The 22,444-nt window shown below is 37.9% G+C and overlaps 1 protein-coding gene across 1 annotated transcript in view; it reads left to right on the forward strand.

Annotated features, from left to right (window-relative positions):
* Window positions 1-22,444, forward strand: part of Pon2 (paraoxonase 2) — a 32,995-nt gene that overhangs the window by 2,127 nt on the left and 8,424 nt on the right. Inside the window, exons 2-4 of the mRNA XM_013035867.1 lie at window positions 7,422-7,492; window positions 17,580-17,635; window positions 22,123-22,288. Coding sequence (XP_012891321.1) covers window positions 7,422-7,492; window positions 17,580-17,635; window positions 22,123-22,288 — 293 coding nt within the window. The remainder of the gene's footprint in view (window positions 1-7,421; window positions 7,493-17,579; window positions 17,636-22,122; window positions 22,289-22,444) is intronic.

The following is a 22,444-nucleotide window of genomic DNA, read 5'->3' on the forward strand; positions in this document are numbered from 1 at the left end:
ATTTCCAGCTATGTTTACAATATATGCTTCTATTCCAATCAATGTCACCCCCTTATCACTCTCCTTCCCTGGAACAATTATAGGAGCTATCATTCTGTTTTCATGTATACACTTAACTTTGACCATATTTATCCTCTTTTATTGTCTTCCTTGTTAGCTCAAACCTCTTCCATCAGCTCCCTAACAGACAGAACCTGTTTCTCTTTCCCCATTACTCTCCAGCTACCTATTGATCTACAGCTTTTACTGAGGTGTTTTTGTTTTGTGCTGGTGCTGACACTTGAGCTTTCATGCCCAAGGCTAACTCTATACCACCTAAGCCACAGCTGCACTTCTGGCTTAAAAATGTGTGTGTGTGTGTGTGTGTGTGTGTGTGTGTATGTGTGTGTGTATGTGTGTGATTACTTGGAGATAGGAAGGAGTCTCACAGACTTTTCTCCAGACTGGCTTTGAACAATGAACCTCAAATCTCGACCTACTTGAATAGCTAGCATTACATAGGTGAGTCACCATCTGTTCTCATTGTGTGTGTGTGTGTGTGTGTGTGTGTATGTGTGTGTGTGCTGTGCTAGTACTGGGGTGTGAACTCAGAACCTCTTATTCTTGCTTCTTTTTGCTCGAGGCTGTCACACCATTACTTCTGTCTTCTAAGTGTCTCCAAACCTTTTCTGCCCAAGGCTGGCTTTGAACTTTGATCCTCAACCTGAGGATACTCTCCTTAGTAGCTAGGATTACAGGTATGAGCCAGCAGCACCTGGCTGGAAATTGTTGTTTTAATTCAAATTTTAATTTTAATTCAGATTTAGTTGGCTGGTACCCTGCTTTGGATCATGAAGAATGTCTATTGTCTGAAGAGTGTGGAGATCTTCAAATAGAGGATTTCTCCCTTTAGACCCTGAGAGTATTTCAAAAGCAGCATGTTCCCTGCTCCACAGAGGAAGGCCAAAGGACAGAGGCTTCTCGTTGATCTTTTTGCTCTAATCTGGTGTCTACTATCTAATTCTTCAATTACTAGAGAAGGGACTGTGGCAGTGAAGCTTTTTTGCATTCCCAGGAGGCCTACTTAAACTTCAACTTGAATTTCGGATACAAAATGGGTAATTATCAGCCTAAGTGTGTCCCAGATAAATAAAAGCAACTGGAGTTGTCTTCTTTCCTTCTGAACTGTAACCAGTTCAGGTTTTTAGTGGAGGATGTGTTCAAAACCCACCTTCTTCTCCTCTCCCAACTCGGGCAATAAAGGTGAAAGCAGAAGGAAGCCAGTATTCTTAGACTAGCTGTTTCCTATAACAAGATCCCCAGCTTCGGATGAATCATGAGATATGAGTGCATCTGAGACCTAGGAGTGACAGGAACTCCAATAAGTGTCTGAACATTTTGTATGATGCCTAATACTTTTTATGACAGCTCTAAGAGACCTGACAGTCTCTTTTGAAACACTTACAAAGGGGAAGCTTTTTCTTTTATTTCCTTTAACCATCCATCCTTCTTATCATATATTGTGTGTTGGTCACTAATTCACTCAATGGTGTAAAGTTCTTCTTTATATTAGACCAAAATGTTTACTTATTTTTAAAAATGCCTTTGCACTTTATGACTTCATTCATTTTTCTGTTTACATATAAATACTGAGGTTTGGAGAATTTGATTCAATGTACTCCAAGCCAGGTCTTCTGACTCCACATGCAATTAGTCCCATCTCCATCCAGTCCCCAAGCTTTTCTACCATTGAGCAAACATGCAAACTTTCCCTAGGTTTAGAGTCTTTAGCACAAAGCGTCACAGGGGCCCAAGGGCTGAATTCCAAAGGGTTTTAAAGTCTTTATAAAAGATAAAGCCTGTTTGTATGTGCCTTGCACAGAGTTAAAACCCCTTCCATGTTTGTAAGTGTCAAAGGTGGTGAGATATGGCCCAAAACAAGGGCTGATAGTCACCCTGTTCCTACTTTATTGGTAATGTATTGGCAGTGTTGCATAGCATGATTATCTGATACCCCTAGAAAGCAAACTGATAACTACCAGCCCCTTGTCTGGTTTCACTCTGGGATGACTAATGCTGTTTCTAGAATGAAAGAAATAGGCAATTGATTTCATAGTAATGACTGTTGGTTACGAGCACACACTTTCTGACTGGATAGCTTAAATTCTTCTTTTTTTGTCTATTGTCTGTTGTGGGGCTTGAACTCAGGGCCTGGGCACTGTCCATGAGCTTTTTCACTCAAGGCTGTATCACTTTGTGCCACAGTACCATTTCCAGTTTTCTGGTGGTTAATTGGACATAAGCATCTCACAGACATTCCTACGTGGGCTGGCTTTGAACCTTGCTCCTTAGATCTCAGACTTCTGAGTAGCTAGGAGTACAGGCGCGAGCCACCAATATCTAGCTTCAAGCAAGGTTTCTTAATTGTGTCACAGATGCCTTAGCAGTCTGGTGTAGTAGTCTTGCTTCTTTTGCAGGCTCTTTACTATTCTTTTTCTCCTTTTAATGTGCTAGGGAATGAACCCAGGACCTCATTCATGCTAGGTAAAAAACTCTACTACTGAGCTAAATATAGGTTACAAAAGAAACCAATTATACCTAAATACCATTAGCAAACTATTTAAACATATAATTTATGATGTAAAAATACAAGCTTCATTTTTAGAGCCTTAAATAGATCTAGAGGTACACCCATGTCTTACAGTAGACATTTTGAAGTACTAAAGAGTTTAAATGATATCCACAACAACTGAAATGTATGAATATCTAATTTAATTAGTGATAGAGTTGCAGATATGTTAATACTATTCACTGTTTTCTTGTCCACATACATCATCAATGGAAACAATTTCAGTTACAAGGTTAACTGAAGATTGACTTTTCTCCATCATAGATCCTTGAATTTTACCCATGGATTCCATAAAGGTCACTGGACTCTAGTTTAAGAGCCTGCATGCACTTTCCTGGTAGAATCATCTGGGAACTGATTGCTGGCTCCGTTTAAGGAAGCCATGGACTCTCAGACCTTATATCCTGCAAAGGACATAAAGTATTAGGGACAAACAGACGGTAACAAAAGGGAAAAGATTTTCTTTCTCTTTTAACATCGCATATTTGTGTGTATACCATTTACCTTAATATTTTTTGCAGGAATATAAGCTTTTGATCTGCTATTCCAAAGAGTTGCCTACAGTTTTCTTCGTTTCCCAAACTTCTTAAATCTGATGTTAGGAATGCTTTCATCTGCAAGTAATGTATATCAAATTAATGGTAGTTTATACAAATAGCGGTTCATTCTTCATACATGATTTTTTTTTTAAAAAAATCTGTAGATGAGCCGGTCTAGAGTTCATTTGGAGTCAGTGATCACGACAAAGTTCAAGGTCATGCTTTGACATTGCAGTTTTAACTTTACAGTCTTATTCTTATTAAGGATTCAGAATAGATGTTTTCATCTCTAGCTCTGAATGGTGTTCATATTATGAGGGGGGAAAAAGGATGATGGTCTCAACCCAGCTCTCTTCTTATGTCTGATCTTTCTATTGAGTAGAAGTATCTTTCTTATAAATACACCTAAATAAAAGAGAGGCCAGGACGGCACATGGTTAGCTGGTCTTCTGAAATGGAAAGAGTAAAGGACAAGGGAGGTTAGGTTTAGTTTGGTTCACTTACAGGGCCTACCACCCTAGAATCTAGAATTCTACTAGCAAGAATGGAACTGATAGTTCTGCCAGAGAAAAGTCTAGCATGTTTTTTTAAAAAATATTTTTATTGAGATTAAGTGATTACATAAATTTCACAAATTTTACAGTATTGTGAGATAGTGATACTTAGTTAAAATCACAAACATTTTAACCTTCACAAGGCAAATTATCGTGGTCTATAATGTTTGCGGATTCTATGAGCTATGACAATACAGCTTTTCTTCCACATCAGATGATATGTACATTTCTTTCCTCTTGCTTAGTGTAAGCTGTTCCTTCTTTCCCTCTCATTCCCTCCCTTCTATTGCTGCCCTTGAGTTGCTTAGTTCGTTTTCATCAATATCCAGTGTAGCTGAGGGACCCCTCTGTTGTGTATTTTCCCCTGTTTCCCTCTGATTCTGTGCCCTCCTACTAGCTTCCATATATATGCATATATATGTGCTTCCATATATATGCATATATATGTATGTATACACACACACACACACACACATACACAAATACCATATATGTGGTCAAGAACGTGGAGTCATTTAGAAATGATAAGACAAATTGAGTGGTGATCCTTTGTTTCTTGAGTCCTGTTTACTTTGTCATATCTCCTTTCTAGCAAGTTTTTATAAATAGAATTTGGAAGTCTTGATGGGCTGCAAAGATTGAAACAGAAAGAAAGCCACAGGAAAAATTAGATTAACTCCAATTCATATACATTCTTCGATTTTGGTAGCACAGAGTCTGCATATCTATTTGAACTTTCTTTTTTTTTTTTTTGTCAGTCGTGGGGCTTGAACTCTGGGCCTGGGCGCTGTCCCTCAGCTCTTTAGCTCAAGGCGAGCCCTCTACCACTTGAGCTACAGCGCCACTTCCGGTTTTCTGGTGGTTTATTGGAGATAGGAGTCTCACGGTCTTTCCTGCCCGGGCTGGCTTTGAACTGCGATCCTCAGATCTCAGCTTCCTGAGTAGCTAGGATTACAGGCGTGAGCCACCAGTGCCCGGCATGAGTCTGCATATCTAAAGATGATATCAAATATTGATATTATCCTTTTGAACAAAGTATATAAATCAACCATGTATACAAACCTATGCAGACTGGATAAACAAACACTATACATTAAGCTGTTTAATTACACCTTAATTTTGTTATTTTGAGGAGGTTGTATTTAATCATTTAGCTTATCTATTTGATCATATAGTTTATTTTTGAAAATCATTTCTATTTTTGTAAAGTACAATAGGCATAACAAGTAAGTTTATAAAATTGACACACAAGCGCAATACCAAATGTATAAATCATATCTGTGAACCACTTACGTGCACCTATATTTGTTCAGGACCCTTGCAACACTAGTAGAAACTTGAAAGTTTTCTAGATTTAGCCTTTATATTTCTATAAAGAAGAGTGTGAGTCACTGAGCAGCTAAAGGTCATGGCAGATATTACTGCTCAGGCAAGAATACAGATCTCTTCATTCCTGAGAAAATTTGGAGTCATTAGAGCAGAGCTGCCTTTTAGTGTGGCTGGCACCAGCATTTTATTACTGAACTGATCCTTGGAGAAAGTTGTCTTTGCCTCTCTGAGTTGATTCCATTATCTTTAAGATAGAGTGAATAGTACCTATTCTTAGACTGGAGTAAAGAATTGGATAAATTCATTGAGATAAACCATTTAGAGTGGTGGTAAACTAGCTGTTTTCATTGATTTCCTTTGACCACCCATGATTATCATCAACAACATCTTCATCATTACTACTAATGTTACTGCTGTTACTACTACATACCATACACACACATACATACCACTACATACCACACACACACACACAAACACAATGTATGTGTACCATATAAAGAGATATCAATTTCTTGATAGATATTTATCCATATATACATATATATTAGTCCTATATATGAAATTTATTGTATTTTTATTGTTTTATTTTCTAATATTGATGTAATACATTTTATTTTTTTTGCATTTACACATTTATATTTTGTCAATTTGTTTTATTGCTATACTTCAAGCAATGTAATAATATTTGGGTATATGATTCCAAAGATGTACTGATTAACATCTATTTAGAAAACATGATGCAAAATTCAAAATGTATATAGTGCTAAAACATCTTGGTAGTTCTGCACTATCTAGGCAAAGCCTGTCTGCCTACCTGCCTGTTTTCTTTCCTTCCCTTCCTCCCTCCCTCCTTTCCTCTCTCTTTCCCTTCCTCCCTCCCTCCTCCCTCCCTTCCTTCTTTCCTTCCTTTCTTCCTTCCTTCCTTCCTTCCTTCCTTTCCTATTAATTCAGTGGCCTTTTCCATATCCAGTGTCTGGAAGTCAGTGGCTATGTGGCATTTGGAAAGGGATACACAGCCAATTAATATTTGGTCTATTAAATGTATGGTATATGGAAACTACTGTGGAAAATGTAAAACTCCCTGCAACACCATTGTTATTTTTATGATGCTAGAGAAAACAGAGAAGGTAAGAACATGAAAGGAGAGAAAACCTGTAGCATGTGGCCTTTTGAATAGAATTATCCACATGTTTTCAGTTTAAAATAAATAAATTTTTTTTCAAAAAAGAATTATCCACATGGGCTGAACCAGACTGCCTTCCTGCTCTCTAGTATGGAAAGGAAGCGGAAAGTATCCAATTAGAGCTCAGTATTCTTTTGCTATTTCTACTGTTTTTTCTTTTTGTAAAATGAGTAATTTTGCTAAAATAGTTGCTGTTCTCCAATTTTTCAAACTCAATAAATACTGTCACAGGCATTGGGATTTCTGATATTGCTAAGTAACTATTTGTGGTATCTGCTATGTGCCAAGCCCTGAGAAATGCCGTTTTCTTTTGGCCTTGCTTCGTTGATGGTATAAGAATCATCATCATTTTCATTGTTTGGCTCTTAAGCAGGAAGACAGAGCTTTTGGCTTTTGAGTGTGAGAAATATGACATGGTGCTCTGATTACACACACACACACACACGCATGCACACACGCACACACACACATGTTTTAATTTTTGTCAGTCATGGGGCTAGAACTTGGGGGCCTGAGCTCTTTTGCTCAAGGCTAGTGACTCTACCATTGTGAGCCACAGTGCCACTTCCAGTTTTCTGGTAGTTAATTGGAGATAAGAGTCTCTTACTGAGTTTCCTGCCCAGGCTGGTTCTGTACTGTGATCCTCAGATCTCAGCTTCCTGAGTAGCTAGGATTACATGTGTGAGTCACCAGTGCCCAGTATTCTGATTATAATTGCATAGGATCTTGGATGCAAGTTTAATTGGTTGAGTTCTTCTCTTTCTCTCTAACTCCTATCCACATATAGAACTCAGAACTCTGTATTTTGGTTTTCACTTCATTTCTAGTGCTCTTTTATGTTCCTGTACTTGGTTTCCGACTTTCTGTTTCATCTACTGTATATTGATGCTGCTTTATGATTTACTGCCATATGCTTATTTAAACTTTTTCTTTTTCTTTTTTGGGTCTGGTCATGGGGCCTGAACTCTGGGCCTGGGCGCTATCCCTCAGCTCTTCAGCTCAAGGCTAGCGCTCTACCGCTTGAGCCACAGCGCCACTTCTGGCTTTTTTCTTTTTGCTTATGTGGTGCTGGGAAATCGAACCCAGGGCCTCAGGCATGCAAGGCAAGCGCTCTACCACTGAGCCACCTTCCCAGCCCTATTTAAACTTTTTCTAAATTAAAGCAAGGAATATATAAACAAATAGTGTTTTTGTTTTCTTAACAGAAATCGACTTAAAGCCTCCAGAGAAGTGGAATCCATAGACCTTCCAAACTGCCACCTGATTAAAGGAATTGGTATGAGTAAGAAAATGAATGACATCATTTGTCCACCAACATTTACAACATCCACTAACAGTATTTTTGCATGTAGTTACTGTTTTCCAGCAAATAAGCCTCATTAGAGCAACAGAAACCTCTTTGATCCATCACCTCCCCCCTCCTTTTTTTTTTGCCATGCCTGGATCTTGAATTTTGTACTACAGCTCCACTTCAGCTTTTTTGGGGTGACTTATTGGAGATAAGAGTCTCACAGACTTTTCTCACCAGGCTGGCTTTAAATCACAATCCTCTGATCTCAGCCTCCCGAGTCACTAGGATTACAAGCATGTGCCACTGGCACTTGGCACAATCCCTCCTCTTTGAATTTATGCATTTCTATATTTCTTCTTTCTTATGTTCCCTGTCGTTGAATACTTGCACACGTTTGTTTACTGTTTGGATTTATTCTTAAGTGACTTCTCTGAGTTATGTCCATAAAGTCTGTGTTCTTTGGGGATGTCCTCTGACATCGGTGCTCTGTTATCCTAGTGGTTAGCTAGTGATGGGACCTCAGGAGGATGGTAAGCCAGGCCTTAGCAGCACAAGTCTATAATCCTAGCTACTCAGGAGGCTATGAACTGAGAATCACAGTTCAAAGCCAGCTTGGGCAGGAAGGTCATTGAGACTCTTATGTCCAATTAACTTCCCCAAAAAGCTGGAAGCAGAGCTGTAGCTGAAGTGATAGAATACAGGCCTTGAGCAAAAAAATAATAAATCTCAGCATTCAGGGTCTAAGTTCTAGCCCCAGAACTGAAATAATAAAAGGAAGGTAAGGTCCATGTAGACAGGAATAATATTTACTTTGCTCACTACCCTGAGATCAGTATCTGACTTATGCCCAATATACATTTGTCACGTCCTAATGTATACTGAAGGTTGTGACTGCAGAGGAGAGACTAACTAGTGGTATGTCGCTGGTCCTTTGACTCTACAGGATTCACTGTAGCAGTACCTGAGTCTCAGAGGGGCTCCTACGAATAGCCCTGGTTCTGCTACAGATTATGGCTGTCCAATTTTCTCTCCTGGTACAGGGTCTCTCTACCTTCTCTGCAATTTTTTCCCCCAGGGCGAACTTCATATCTTGCTTTTTTCACTTTTTGCTGTCTTCCAAAGTCCTGGGAACATAATAGATTCCCAGTAACTATTGTTAAGTTATCAATGACCAATAAAAAAGTCTTTCTTAGCAATCATTTATACTATGACAAGAACTGAAAAAGTCAAGCACCTAGTTTCTTGTTCTACTTCTACCACATATTTGTGGTATGATCTTTGGCAAAGCTTGGCCTTCATAGTTTTCACTATAATGATCAGTTTGTGAATAGGCTCATATCAAGAATCTTGGAAAACCACAGCGGGAATAACTAGACTCACCTGGGCCACTTTCTATGTTTAAAAGAACCACATCTAGAAGTGAGAGATGGTGCTCTTGTTTTGTTGTTCACCTATTAAAATCTATCTTAGATAGAATCATTTTATTCTTCCTAATAGATGACACTGTTAAATAAAATTTGTGTATGTTTTCATAGCTTTTCTGTCTATTTAGGAATTTTTCACACACAAATTTAAATTGGGTCAAATTATACATAGTATCTCAGAGCCAGTTCTTCATACGTTTATACATTATATACTATGCTTTGGAAACTTATGTCAGTGGAGTTTCCTCTTTCTCTCTCTCTCTCTCTCTCTCTCTCTCTCTCTCTCTCTCTATTCTCTCTCTCACTTTATCTTTTTAAATCAACTGCACAGTCTTTTCTTTCTGTCTTTTTTATTGTAAAGGTGATATACAAAGGGGTTACAATTACACAAGTATGGTAATGAGTACATTTCTTTTTGAACTGTGTCACCCCCTCCCTCATTGTCTCTGAGTTTTTCCCTCCCAATTCCCCATCCCCATATAGTTAATTTCCAACATAGTGTCTAGTGAGTATCACTGCTCAATTTTCACCCCTTGTCTCAGCATTTCTGTGCTTCCCCTTCCTTCCCCAAATCAGATAAACTTAGATAAAAGACAAAGGGTTTTCTTTCTCTTTTAAAAATATTCATTTATTTTCTTTTTTTTTTGGTCTTGGGGCTTGAACTCAGGACCTGAGTACTGTCCCTGAGCTAGCTTAAGGCTAGCTCTCTACCACTTTGAGCCATGGCTTCATTTCCAGCTATTTCCAGTTAATTGGAGATAATAGCCTCATGAACTTTCCTGCCCTGACTGGCTTTGAACCAGCATCCTCAGATCTCAGTCTTTTGAGTAGCTAGAATTACAGGTGTGAGCTACCAGCACCCAACCTCTTGCACAGTGTTTTTCTATGCAAAGCTCATAGAAACATTATATATTCAAACTGTATAGAAAGATCTAAAATGGGAAATAAAAATGTCTTTACAAACTCTGTTCCCTCTCAGAAACAACCCCAGAGATAAAATTTATATCCTGTCCTCCTGGTATTTTCAGTGTATATGCAAACAAATATGCCCACACAAATATGTGCCTTTGTTTTCACAAATGGTACATTCGAGCTGCGATCTGCTTTCTTCCCTTCCCTTCCAACCCAGCTTGAGCACCTGTATACTTGAGCACATATAGACTTACTCCGGGCTCTATATAAATAGTCATGTTCCATGACTATGTAACCAATTCCCCCCCCCCTTTTTTTTTTTGTTGGTCATGGGGCTTGAACTATGGGCTGGGCCTGGGTGCTGTCCCTCAGCTCTTCAGCTCAAGGCTAGTGCTCTACCACTTGAGCCACGGCACCACTTCTGGTTTTCCAGTGGTTTGTTGGAGATAAGAGTCTCGTGGCCTTTCCTGTCCGGGCTGGCTTTGAACTGCAGTCCTCAGATCTCAGCCTCCTGAATAGCTAGGATTACAGGTGTGAGGCACTGATGCCCAGCCCCAATTCCCTTCTTAAGGCACATTTGGTTGCAGGGCTTTTTGTTTCTTCTGAGTCAAAATTATTTGTGATAAATTACATATTTTAACAATTTTATGTATATTTTCACTATTGACAATCATTGCCTTTACCCATCTCTAGAACATTTTTCCATCTTGCAAAATTGCATCTTTATTTTTTAATATATATATTTATTGTAAAGATACTGTACAGAGGGGTTACAGTTCTATGAGCAAGGTAATCAGTCCATTTCCTATGGAGCATTGTTACTCCCTTCTTCGTTTTTCCCCTACCATCCCTTCCTATTAAATAATAGCTACCCATTGTTCCCTCCTGACTAAGAGCAACCACCATTCTCTCTTTATGAATTACATTGCTCTAGAGATCCTTGTTAAGTAGAATCACATAGTGTTTGATTTTTGTGGACTGATTTATTTCACCATGAACGATTTCTTGAAAGTTCACCTGCTGTAGCATGTTTCAGAATTTCCTTCCTTTATTTGGCTGAATACTAATCTGTGTATATACCTATATACATTGTATAAAAGACACTATGTTTTATTTATCAATTTGGGTTACTGTTTTTATCTCCTACGTTCACATTGTCCTTCCTGGATTGAAGAGCATTTCCAAGAGACATCTCATTTTAGTCCTATTTAATTGCCAGAGCGTATCTGCAGACTATCTCAGAAGTCATAAGATGGCCAGACTATTTTCTTTTATTTAGATCACTGATATTTTTTAAATGAAGAAATAGCCAATGTAGATTAAGTTCATCCTCAGAAGTCAAGGGATTCCAGTCTCTTGTGATTTCTGTCAGATTGCCCAGACCTTCTCCAAATAAATTGCAAGGAAATAAAGAGTAAACCCCTTTATACATGCTACCTCAAAAGAGTCTGGCCCTGGTTTCCTATTGCACTGTTTCTAAACCAATGAATGACATTATAGAACTGCCTCAGTCCAAAAAATTATGCCACAAACCTAAATATATTTACATTAACCACATGAATGCTTTTAACAGAAGAAGGAAAGCAAGCTAATTGTGCACCAAACATTCATTAATTTATAATGTACTATGAACAGCATGGTCAACAGTAATGGAATAAAAACTTACCATGATGTTGCTAACTTCTCCCAGTCAGTGGATGTGTGGAGCACTGGATAAAACTTTGCTTGGTGACTATATCAAACATGTAGATCTTAGATACTTTTGCTTTCTTTTTGTTAGAATTCATTGGGAGGGAAGGTTCCTTGTGACAAATGTTCACATGTGTACAAATGTATTCCAATCAACTGACACTCTGGTTTGTCATTCTTTTTTTAAATCTTTAGTTCTTGAAAGATATATGTTTGTACCTATTTATAGGGTTTAATTAGATGATTTAATATATGGATACAATTGTAATGGCTAGAATAGGTGGTTAGCATTTCTATCTCCTCAAAATTTCTGTTGGCTAGGAACCTTCAAACTTTCCCCTTCTAGTTATCTTAGTTATTATAAACTACAGTAACTCAGTGACATAGATTAATGCTATAGAATATCAGAATTACTTCTCCCTTGATTGTATTTTTGTATTTATTATCTACATTTGCCATACCCATTCTCCTGTCCTTCCTGTCTTCTTGTGCTGTGTTCTGCTCTCTACTTCCATATCTTCAAGTCTTTTAGCTTCTACAAGTGAGTTAAGGACATGATCATTGTCTTTCTATTTCTGGTTAACGTCATTAAATATAGAATCTTCCAGTTCCATTATGTTGCTGCCCATGAGAAGATTTCATGAGCTTTGAACTTGTGATCCTCCTGACATAGCCTCCTGTGTACTAGATTTCAGACATCCAGCATCACAACCAGCTCAAGATTTTATCCTTTTTAAGGAGTGAATGATATTTCAATATGACTATAAATGTGTCTTACAAATGTAGAATGCCACATTAAAATAAATCCATTCATCTATTAATGGACATCTTGGTGACTCTGCATCTTTGCCATTGTGTTGCAATGGAGCTGGTCATGCCAGGATCTCCTTTATGTAGTAATTTCATTTATCCAGTAAAATGGTTTACTAGAACATATATAGTTTTATTTTCACTTTTTTCTGAACATTGTCCATAAGGACTGGACTAATTTACATTCATACCAATAGTATGAAAGAATTTCCTTTTCTCTACCTTATAGCCAGCATTTGTTATTTTTTATCCTTTTTAAGCATAGCCATTCTGACTGGGATGAAATGATGTCTCACTGTAGCTTTGACTTACATTTCCCTGATTGAGAACTTTTTAATATCTTCTTGGGTATTTGTATGTCTACTTCTGATATTATAAACACAACCTTTATCAAAACTGACCATGTTTCCATTTTTAAATTTCATTCTTATTATTATGTTAAGTTCTTTAAAGATCCTTTCATCCTCTGGGTATTAACATCTTGTCAGATGAAACTTAGAGATTTTTTTTCTCATTCTGCAGGCTTTTCTCTTAACTCTGCTGATTGATTATTTTCCTTTGATATAACCCTATTGTTGTAAACTTTTGCAACTCTAGACAAACCTGTGACATCTTTGCTTCTGTATTTGTATACCTATAACTAAGTCCTTAACAGTGAGATTGTTGCATTTGGAGTATATGTTTAAAGTTTTGATAGTCATCATGAAATTACAACCAGAATGCGCTCAGTACAACCTGAAGTTGTCAGAGCAACCTTCCTGCTTTAGTTTCTCTAGAGATCCGAAGTTGCCCTCTCATTCTTTGTACATCTCTTTTCTAGTCATACCTCCTCCAGTTAAACTGGCTGACTCTCCTAGGGCTTGTCTTTCTCACAGCTGCCCAAACAGCAGGAAGATACAAACTCAGTATTCAATGCCAGGTTGGCTAGATAGGTGCAGGACAAAATACACAGTTCTAGAACTAAGGTGGTTTTGGAGACCTGAGTAATCCAGCGACTTCATTCCATCTGCTGGCAGCAACCAAGAAGAACCAGCATCTCAGAAATGGTTTTCCAGTAGCCAGGATTGGCATCTGTGAGGGATGTTATACAAGAGTGGGAGGTTGGGTCATTGATCTCTTAAGTGACTTTTGTGACTGAGTTAATAATTGTCACATCATTGAACAGCCCTTGCCCCGCGAAGCTCACCTTCTGTGAATTCAAGTCTCAGAGTAGACAACAGGGCATCACCAGACATATTACAGGACAAACTGCCAAGTATATTCCTGTTATAGCTTGCTGGGACAGAGTGTGCCTTAGAGCAAAACAAGCCTAGCAGCATTTGTATTCTGAACAGGCATCTGTCTGTGTTTGTGACCTTTATGTTGTGATGTGTGTGAGCTGCTGTCTGGAATTGGAAAGAAGGAGGAAATCTGTCACCTCTGGCCCCTCTCGTGGAAATGGTTAATGCCTCTGAGGCGTTTCAAAGGCAACAGAGCAGAGAAGATGAGTGATTAGAGGCACATTTGAGGAACATTTTTAGATTTAATTAGAATTGTGCTTTTTTTCCCTTTTGCCCCATGGTTAGTCCACACCTGATAAGCATTTGCTTTTTTTTTTTATTGTAAAAATACTCTACAGAGGGGTTACAATTACATGGGCAAGATAATGAGTACATTTCTTATCAAGCATTGTAGCCTCCTTTGTTTCCCCTTCCCATCCCTTCCCATCCTCCCCTCCCCCACCTCCTCACCCTATCCTCCTTTCCCCCTTCCCCCCACCAAAGTTGTAGTTCGTTTTCAACATAAGGACTTGTGCATCTCATTGTTGCAATGCAGAATGTTCAATAGTAACTTGTGGTTATAGACTTTTCCTCAAGAACACTTGTTTATCTAGTGGTGTTTGGTAACAAGGAATAAGGTTGATGGACATACATTCCTAATTAGTCAAAAGTAAGTTGGTATGGTGGACAGCAAGGGTAGAAAGGACCTTATATTTATTTCCTATTTTAGAAACAGTAGTATCCATGTACTTGAGAATAATCTTACTAAGAAAGGAGTCCTTTCTCCTTGCCTTCTGCACACACACACACACACACACACACACACACACACACCACATTTGCCATCACTGGAAATAAACTCGGTGATATTCTTGGGAGCCTTATGTATATCATATGTCTTTCTGATTTAATAAGTAGTAGTCATTGACTACTGATCATGCAGCTTTGTCTTTTGTGAAGAAGAAAGTAAGTTCATTGTTTATTCCATTCTTACATCCATTCCCAATCTAATAGACTATGACTAAGCTTTTAAATATTGAAGATTTAGCATAATAGTAACATCTACATAATGAAAGTGACAAGAGCTAACCATACACACATACACACACACACACACACACACACGCACACACGCACGCGCACACACACACACACACACACATACATCTTACATTAACTTTATATAAACATTGATCCTGAGGATTGGTACAGACTTTTCCAAGTACTCTACCTCTTGAGCTATGCCCCTAGCCCCTTTAACTTTAGGTTATTTTTCAATAAGATCTTATGGTTTAACCTGGGACCTGTCGTCTTCCATCCTCCTATCTCTACTTCCTAAAAAGCTATGGCTATTATCATATACCACCATACCCAGTCTTTAGCTTCCTCCCCCACTACCACTCCCTGTCCCTTACCTCCCCCTACCACCTGGTCCTTGTGCTTAACCTCAGAGCCTGGGTACTGTCCCTAAGCCTCTTTGTGCTCAAGGTTAGAGCTCTATCACTTGAGCTGCAACACCACTTCAGGCTGTTTCTGAGTAGTTTATTGGAGATAGGCTGGCTTCAAACCTCAATCTTCAGATCTCAGCCTCCTGAATAGCTATGACTACAGATGTGAACCACTGGCTCCTGGCCCAGTCTTTAGCTTTTTAACAAAATAATTTTAAATTGATACTAAAGAATTGATTTAGAGAGGGGTTACAGTTACATAAGTCAGGTAAGAGTACATTTCTTTTTGGACAGTGTCACCCCTTCCCTCCCTCTCTCCCAGTTTTTCCTTCCTGTCCTTATCCACAAGTTGTATAGTTCATTTTCAACATAGTGTCTAGTGCATTTTTTCACTCTTTGTTCCTCCATTTCTGTGCCTCCCCTTACCCTACTAAAGATAGATAAATGAACAAACAAGACAAAAAGAAAATGAAAGCTACTCAGGACGCTGAGATCTGAGGATAGAGGTTCAAAGCCAGCCCCGGCAAGAAAGTCCATGAGACTCTTATATCCAATTAACGACTAGAAAACCAGAAGTGGCGCTGTGGCTCAAGTGGTAGAGTGCTCATCTTGTGCTGAAGATTGCAGGGATGGCACCCAAGCCCAGAGTTCAAGCCCCATGACCAACAAAAAACAAAAACAAAAATAAGATTTTTGTTCTTGATTATTAAAATAATATTACTTGTAGGAAATATTTTTGTTTTCTTATTTTAATTAATTAATTGATTTTTTTGACTGAGGTTTGATCAGGACCTTTCACATTCTGAGTGTGTACTACACCCAAGCCTTTAGAAATCTTTAACACAACAAAAAAATATTATTTCAAAAGAAAAGAAAAGAAAAAATAAAGCAAGAACCAGTGGTTCACACCTCTAATTCTAGCTACTTAAGTGTCTGGGATTCTGAGGATTGTGTTTTGAGGCCAGCTGGGTAGAACAGTTTGTGTGTGACTCTTACGTCTGATTACCAACAACCCAGAAGTAGATCAATGGCTCAAGTAGTAACTCGCTAACCTTGAGTTCACGTGCTAGTACACACAAGAAATTTAAAATCACTTGTAATTCTACTAACCTAAGGAAGCATTTTTAATATTTTCTTTTATTTTTATGTGTGTAAATATGTACACATAAAAGTTAAATTTTCCTAAATAATTTCTCAGGAAAGATAAATTTCATTAACTGACAACTGACTTGCTATTTAGAAATCTTGGACCGAAATTCTGTATGTGTGCATATGCGTACAACACATGTATCAAGGAAGGAGTATTTTCACAGAAAAATTCTTAGCGATACATTTAGAAGACATTTTGCAATGTGTAGGTGTGGATATGTTTACCTTGTTTTAACCAGTAGTTGAAAGCCCTTTGAAGCCATTGTGGTTCTTCAAGGATCTACTGATCCCCTCCACTATAAAAAGCTTAAGTTTTTTTTAATATCTATTTTATCTCTGAGGAGCAGGAAGATATATACCTCTTGTTTCTAATGTAACATTCTTGGCATTATTTTGGGTCACTTTCCTGCTCTGTAAAGAGCAAACAATGTTGGAACCAACTGACTAAATACAAATTCATGAATCAAAACCAGAATGGTGTTTGGGTTTACAATTTAGAAATAATCTTGGAGAAATCCTTTCAGAGGGGTCTTAAAGTGGAAGATTGGATTTTGTAACCTCAAAAAAAGTGTCATGATTTGACTTGATCTAAGCCATTTTTATTCCTCTTTTCTGTGTTTGGGTCTATTTTCTGTCTGAAGAATTTATACAGGGAGACCATTGGGAAAGTCTTACATCTAATTATTTGCTGTGCTATGTTGAGTATAGTGCAGACAAGTCAATAAACAATCAATAATAATTGTAGCCTGCCTCAGAAATGGGAGCTGGCAGCTTCAGCTGGCTTAAGTGCATGGTATTCTACATTAATTTTTCTTTTGCTAGTTTTTCCTATAATTTAAAACCTAAATTTCGAGAGCAAATAGAAAACTTTCTTTGCTTATGAGAACAAATAGGCATTGTTTTAAAAAGAGAGGGAATAAGTAATCCCAGGTGTTTTCTCTCTGTTTAATGAGAGAAATGTCTTTTTGCTTCAGATTGAGTGAGCACAGAAGAAGACAAGGATATTTGCATGGTTAAGTGACTATGAGCCCTTCCTTCTGAACGTAATATTCCCTTGATGTCAATTACTTTTATACAGACATCTGGATGTTTATCATAAAAGTGTACAGATGTCAACTTTTTCTGTATCATAGCTGGAAATGTAGTGATAACTTGACTTTGATTTGAGTAAACATAAAATATTTAACATTTAATGTCAGAAGTTCACTTCAGGAAAGTGCTTAGACTGACATTTATTAAAGACAACTGTGCTTTGGAAAAATGATTGGAACCATCCCTAAAAATACAGACTCTCTTATAAAGTGAGCAAAGTCCCAGTTATTCTATCTCTAACAAGTAACAGGTTTTGAAAATGATATTTACCTACTCCTTGAATTTACAGAAGCCGGTGCTGAAGACATTGACATTCTTCCCAATGGCCTGGCTTTCTTTAGCGTGGTGAGTACTGTCTTCTTTCCCCCCAAACAGTAGAGGAGCACAGGGATGTATTTTGTTTCTTTGTTTTTTGTTTTTGATTGTTGAGATCTTATCTTTAAGTCCTTTACTTTGTAACATAAGTTGGGGCAGGGAGATAGGTCAGACTAGGTCTTAGAAATTTCTTTAAGCTTTTCTAAACATACAGACAGTCTTTTCCAATGGATTGATTATTTATCTGGGACTGGAATATTTCAATACAATCTGTGTTTTAAAAATGTGTCATTTTTCGGGCTGGGAAGGTGGCTCAGTAGTAGAGCGCTTGCCTTGCATGCATGAGGCCCTGGGTTCCATTCCTCAGCACCACATAAGCAAAAAGAAAAAAGCAGGAAGTGGTGCTGTGGCTCAAGTGGTAGAGTGCTAGCCTTGAGCTGAAGAGCTGAGGGACAGCGCCCAGGCCCAGAGTTCAAGGCCCACAACTGGACCTCCCCCCCCAAAAAAAGTGTCATTTTTTTAAATTAAAGAAATAGATGATAAAAAAGATATTTGAGACATTATTGTGGACGTGCGATACCACCATTTTCCTATTTTAAATACTGTTTCCATCCTTCTTGCCATTACATATTCAGATTTAAGCACATTAAAATTTACATATTCAAATTTGTTATTTCAAATAATAAACCCAACATTCCCAATCCAAGGCTGAAGCTTTTTCTTTCTTTCTTTCTTTTTCCCCCTGAATAGTATATTGGAAAGTTATTAACTGAGTTTATTTATGCACTTCATTCTTATTTTAATTCTTTCAGGCTGAAAAACAATATCTCTTCTGAGGATGCCATAGAAAGATGTTAAAACATTGATGTGCATGATGTTTGCTGGACCAATACTCATGCTAATTGAGAAGCACAATGAGTAGGCAGATGAGGGTTTCTGACCACCAGTTCCCTGGCTTGAACAGAAATAAGAATCTTTTGCATCTTCATGGGGCCAGTTTGTTTTGAAGGAATACCTTACTCCAACCCCCCCCCCCTCCACACCCATTTATTTTCAGGCTCTGAGACTCAGAAGGGATGTAAAAAACTTGGAGATACTTCAGAAAAGAGCTGCAACCCTAATAAATAGTTGTCAGACTTGTAAGAAAGGTAAGAGAACTCAGCTTAGAAGAGAATGAGGTTTGGAACTCTCCTCAGGTTCCTGATAGATTTTATATGAATGACTGAACAGCTGGTTAATACTATTGAGGGCCAAGAAATAGCGTTGCTAAGCTCAAACTAGTTTTAATGGCCTACATAAAATGAATCAAGCACTAATTATAATAGGAGTTTGTTAAAGCACACGTCAGTTTATAGGTTTTGGCAGGGGGGATGCTGGGACAAATCACAATTATTCATAACTTAAATATGTAAAACTCCTAGATAAAAAGTAGTACTGTTTTTTTCAAAGGTGTGTTATTTGCACTTTATGTAATTCAAAACTTAAACTATTTCAAGACTTTTTGTAAATGAGGAGTCAGGTTTCTCGGCACAAAAAATCTATAGTCATTTTAGCAGAGTTGCACATTAGAGACATATGTGTAGCCACATCAACAAGGATTTTCTGCTGATTTTCTGTGATCCTTAGTTATATGACTGGTTTGAAGGAGGGTTTTGTTTTTCAAATTTAGAAGCATTGCCTCTTTACTGATGTTTTTCCTTCACTGGGCATTGTCTTTCTCTGACATTCCAAGTATGTGCTTCCTTACTAATTGAATAATTTATATATTGCGGAGGAATTTCTTTCTCTTCTCAGCATTTTAGCCCATCTGCCCCATATTTTTCCACAGGTATAGATTTGAGGGGCATCTCAAAACTTAACATCATACTTGGTGAGGGATTGGATTACAAAGAATAGAATATAGAAGGATTTAAACAATAAGGTGAATGTAGTTTATTAGTACTACTGAACTGTATACTTCAGAAGGGTAATGATGAGGACTTGTATGTTGTTAGTATTTTATCACAGTTAAAACTAAAATAAAAATTTTAAATAAGGAAAAATATTGAAGTGATAGGAAATATTACAATAACTGTGAGTAGTTATCCTATCTGGTAGCATTTCCTCTGCATAGAAGTCATGGTGTTGTTTGGGATCCTTAATAAAGAATAGAGTTTAGTGACAGCTGAAGTAGCAGAAATATAACTCCAGTATATTCTATTTACTGAGCCTGCCAGCCTTACAAGTATGCAACTGTAGACACATGGTTTTGTTCTGTTTTTGTTTTTGTGTTTTAACTAGAAGGATCCTATTATGTCAAATTTTGTGCATGAAGTGAGTCTTATTTTTCTATTGTATCTTTAAATATGCATAAAATGTAGCAACATTGTATTAGTCAGCTTCATGAAACAGTGCATTCCAGAAAAATTTACTGTGCCTGGTAATGATGAATCAGCATTTTATAGATAGCTGGAGAATTTATTGAGTAACTGATGTTAAAAAAGAAGAAGACCTAGATCATCTCAGGAGTGCCAAAAGAGCATTAAATAAAATTCAATACTCATTCCTGATTAATAGCTCCAGGTGAGCTAGAAATAGAAGGAAAATTCCCAGAAATCTACAGTATGCATCAGTCTTAATGGTGAAACATTAGCTATATTTCCATTAACATGCAGAACAGGAAAAAAATGCCCACGACCACAACCACCATCAATAATCTATTAAAGCTCTTAATAACCTAACCAACAAGAATAAGAAATATGAGATTGAAGGAAAAAAAACAGACAAAAGTGCCATTATTGTAAGATAATGGATTCTGTTGTGGCTGTTGCTTTTTACATACCCCATAGTTTCAGCTATCAGACTATCAGAGTTAGAAGGAGATTTTAGTGAGTTGGCTGGGCACAAAATAAGCCTATAAAAATGCCATGGCTTTTCCACAAACTAGAAAAAAATAAGTAGAAGATGGTATGATAATGACAACGTTTCATTCATGGTAGCAATTTAATCACCCATATATATGTAATATGTACGCATGTTTAAAAAGCCATAGTAATTTAAAAACATTATATTGGCACTGAAATAGGTATGAGACATCAAAAGAACAAAATAGAATTTTCTAACGCCCACATGAAAATGTAGATGAGGGACATTACAAATAAGTGAGAAAGGCTGAATGATTTACCAGTAGCCTTTAAGGCACAGGGGTCTAGAAAGGAATAAACATGACAGTCATTAGCTTGTGCCTCACTGGATTCTATGAATATGTGTGAGATGGTAACAGTGCTTTAACCAAACACATGGAAGGCAGGGAAGTGGAGAGTGGTGGCTGTGGGGAGGGTGTTTTCTTGCTGCTATTTGGAAGAGGATACAGATGAGGTCTCTGATGAGGGATGTTGTCCAAATGTCAGAAGAGTCATCAATTTTGCCAGTTTTTCAGGAAGAACTTGCAGGCTAGAAGAAGAGTAGCACATGGCCCTGAGAAGGGGTAGACCAACTGTGCTGGAAAGACAATAAGGACCGCCTCACTGGCCTGTCTGCATTTGTCTTAGTCCCATGGTACAGCATTCTTGAACTGTTAATATATACCTATGTCAAATGGCAATGAGGATAATGGAGAAAAGCAAACCAGGAAAAAAAAAAGAGGGAAAGAATCCTATATATATCTGGAGGCTGAGGTGAGCATTCCTAGAAAGAACAAAGAATGTAAGTCCTGAAGGGAGGACTGACTTCTTAGAGCCTGGATGGCCAAGGAACTGGAGTGAGCAAGAATCCCAGGTGATGGGGGACAGATAAGAGTGTGGGGAAAGGAGAGGAAGGTGAGAAGGGCCAGTTAAATAGTGTCATCAAGCTATCCTAAGAATTTCTGCTCATAACCTGAGGAAGATGAGAAGCCATTAGAGATTTTTTTATCAGAGGTATGACATCAGCAGAGGTAATCTGGAAGCTGAGATGAGAAACACTGATAAGGGTTAAGTATAGAAGCAGAAAGGCCAGTTGGAAGCTGTTGTTATAATTATGGTACAGAAGTGGGCCAGGGCAGCCATGGAGGAAGGGGTGAGAACAGTTCACATCCTTAGGAAGGAATGTATTTTCAGTGTTCAAGACAACAGGATTTGCGGATGGATTGGATATGCGATGTCGACAAGGAGGGGCGTCATGACAGTTGACCAAAATTTAGTAGAGTATAGGCCCAGGGCTTGAGGGTTTCTGTTAAAATGCACACTTCTACTTATCCCTATATTCAGCTCTGTCTGGAGTCTGGGAATCTGCTTATCCTCTGGGAGACCTTGAAGAGAAAAAAATCCCTACTCTTCTGACTCAGCTCAACAAAATCAGTTATTGTTCAGCTTTCAACTTTTCAACTCCCAATTATAATTTCTTCTATTGTTTATTTTCCTCTGTTTCCTTTGTCTTTATGGCTTTATGCCATCACCTTGAACCAGAGTCTCTACTTATCATTCATGTGTAGTTCCCACTTCACTGCATACAAATACTCAAGCCTTTGTAATTCACTTTTTTTCACGGTTTTTGGAAAGGGTCTAAAATTTCCAGGACTCCACAGCTTTGCACCGGATAAGTCTGGAGGCATACTAATGATGGATCTAAAAGATGAAAAACCGAGGGCACTGGAGTTAAGAATCAGCCGAGGATTTGACTTGGCTTCATTTAATCCTCATGGCATCAGCACTTTCATAGACAACGGTAAGAGCTGATGAGCTACCAATGTTAGGAATCATGCAGTGGTTCACAAATGACTGTGAACAATAGGTTTGGATCTTATTAATAATAGGAAGGAAGGACAGTCAGCTCATGAATTATTTTTGTATTCTTCATACAAACAACTTGTCCACTTGCCTC

Source organism: Dipodomys ordii, unplaced genomic scaffold, assembly GCF_000151885.1.
Source record: "Dipodomys ordii isolate 6190 unplaced genomic scaffold, Dord_2.0 Scaffold227, whole genome shotgun sequence".
In the NCBI taxonomy this organism is placed as follows: Eukaryota; Metazoa; Chordata; class Mammalia; order Rodentia; family Heteromyidae; genus Dipodomys; species Dipodomys ordii.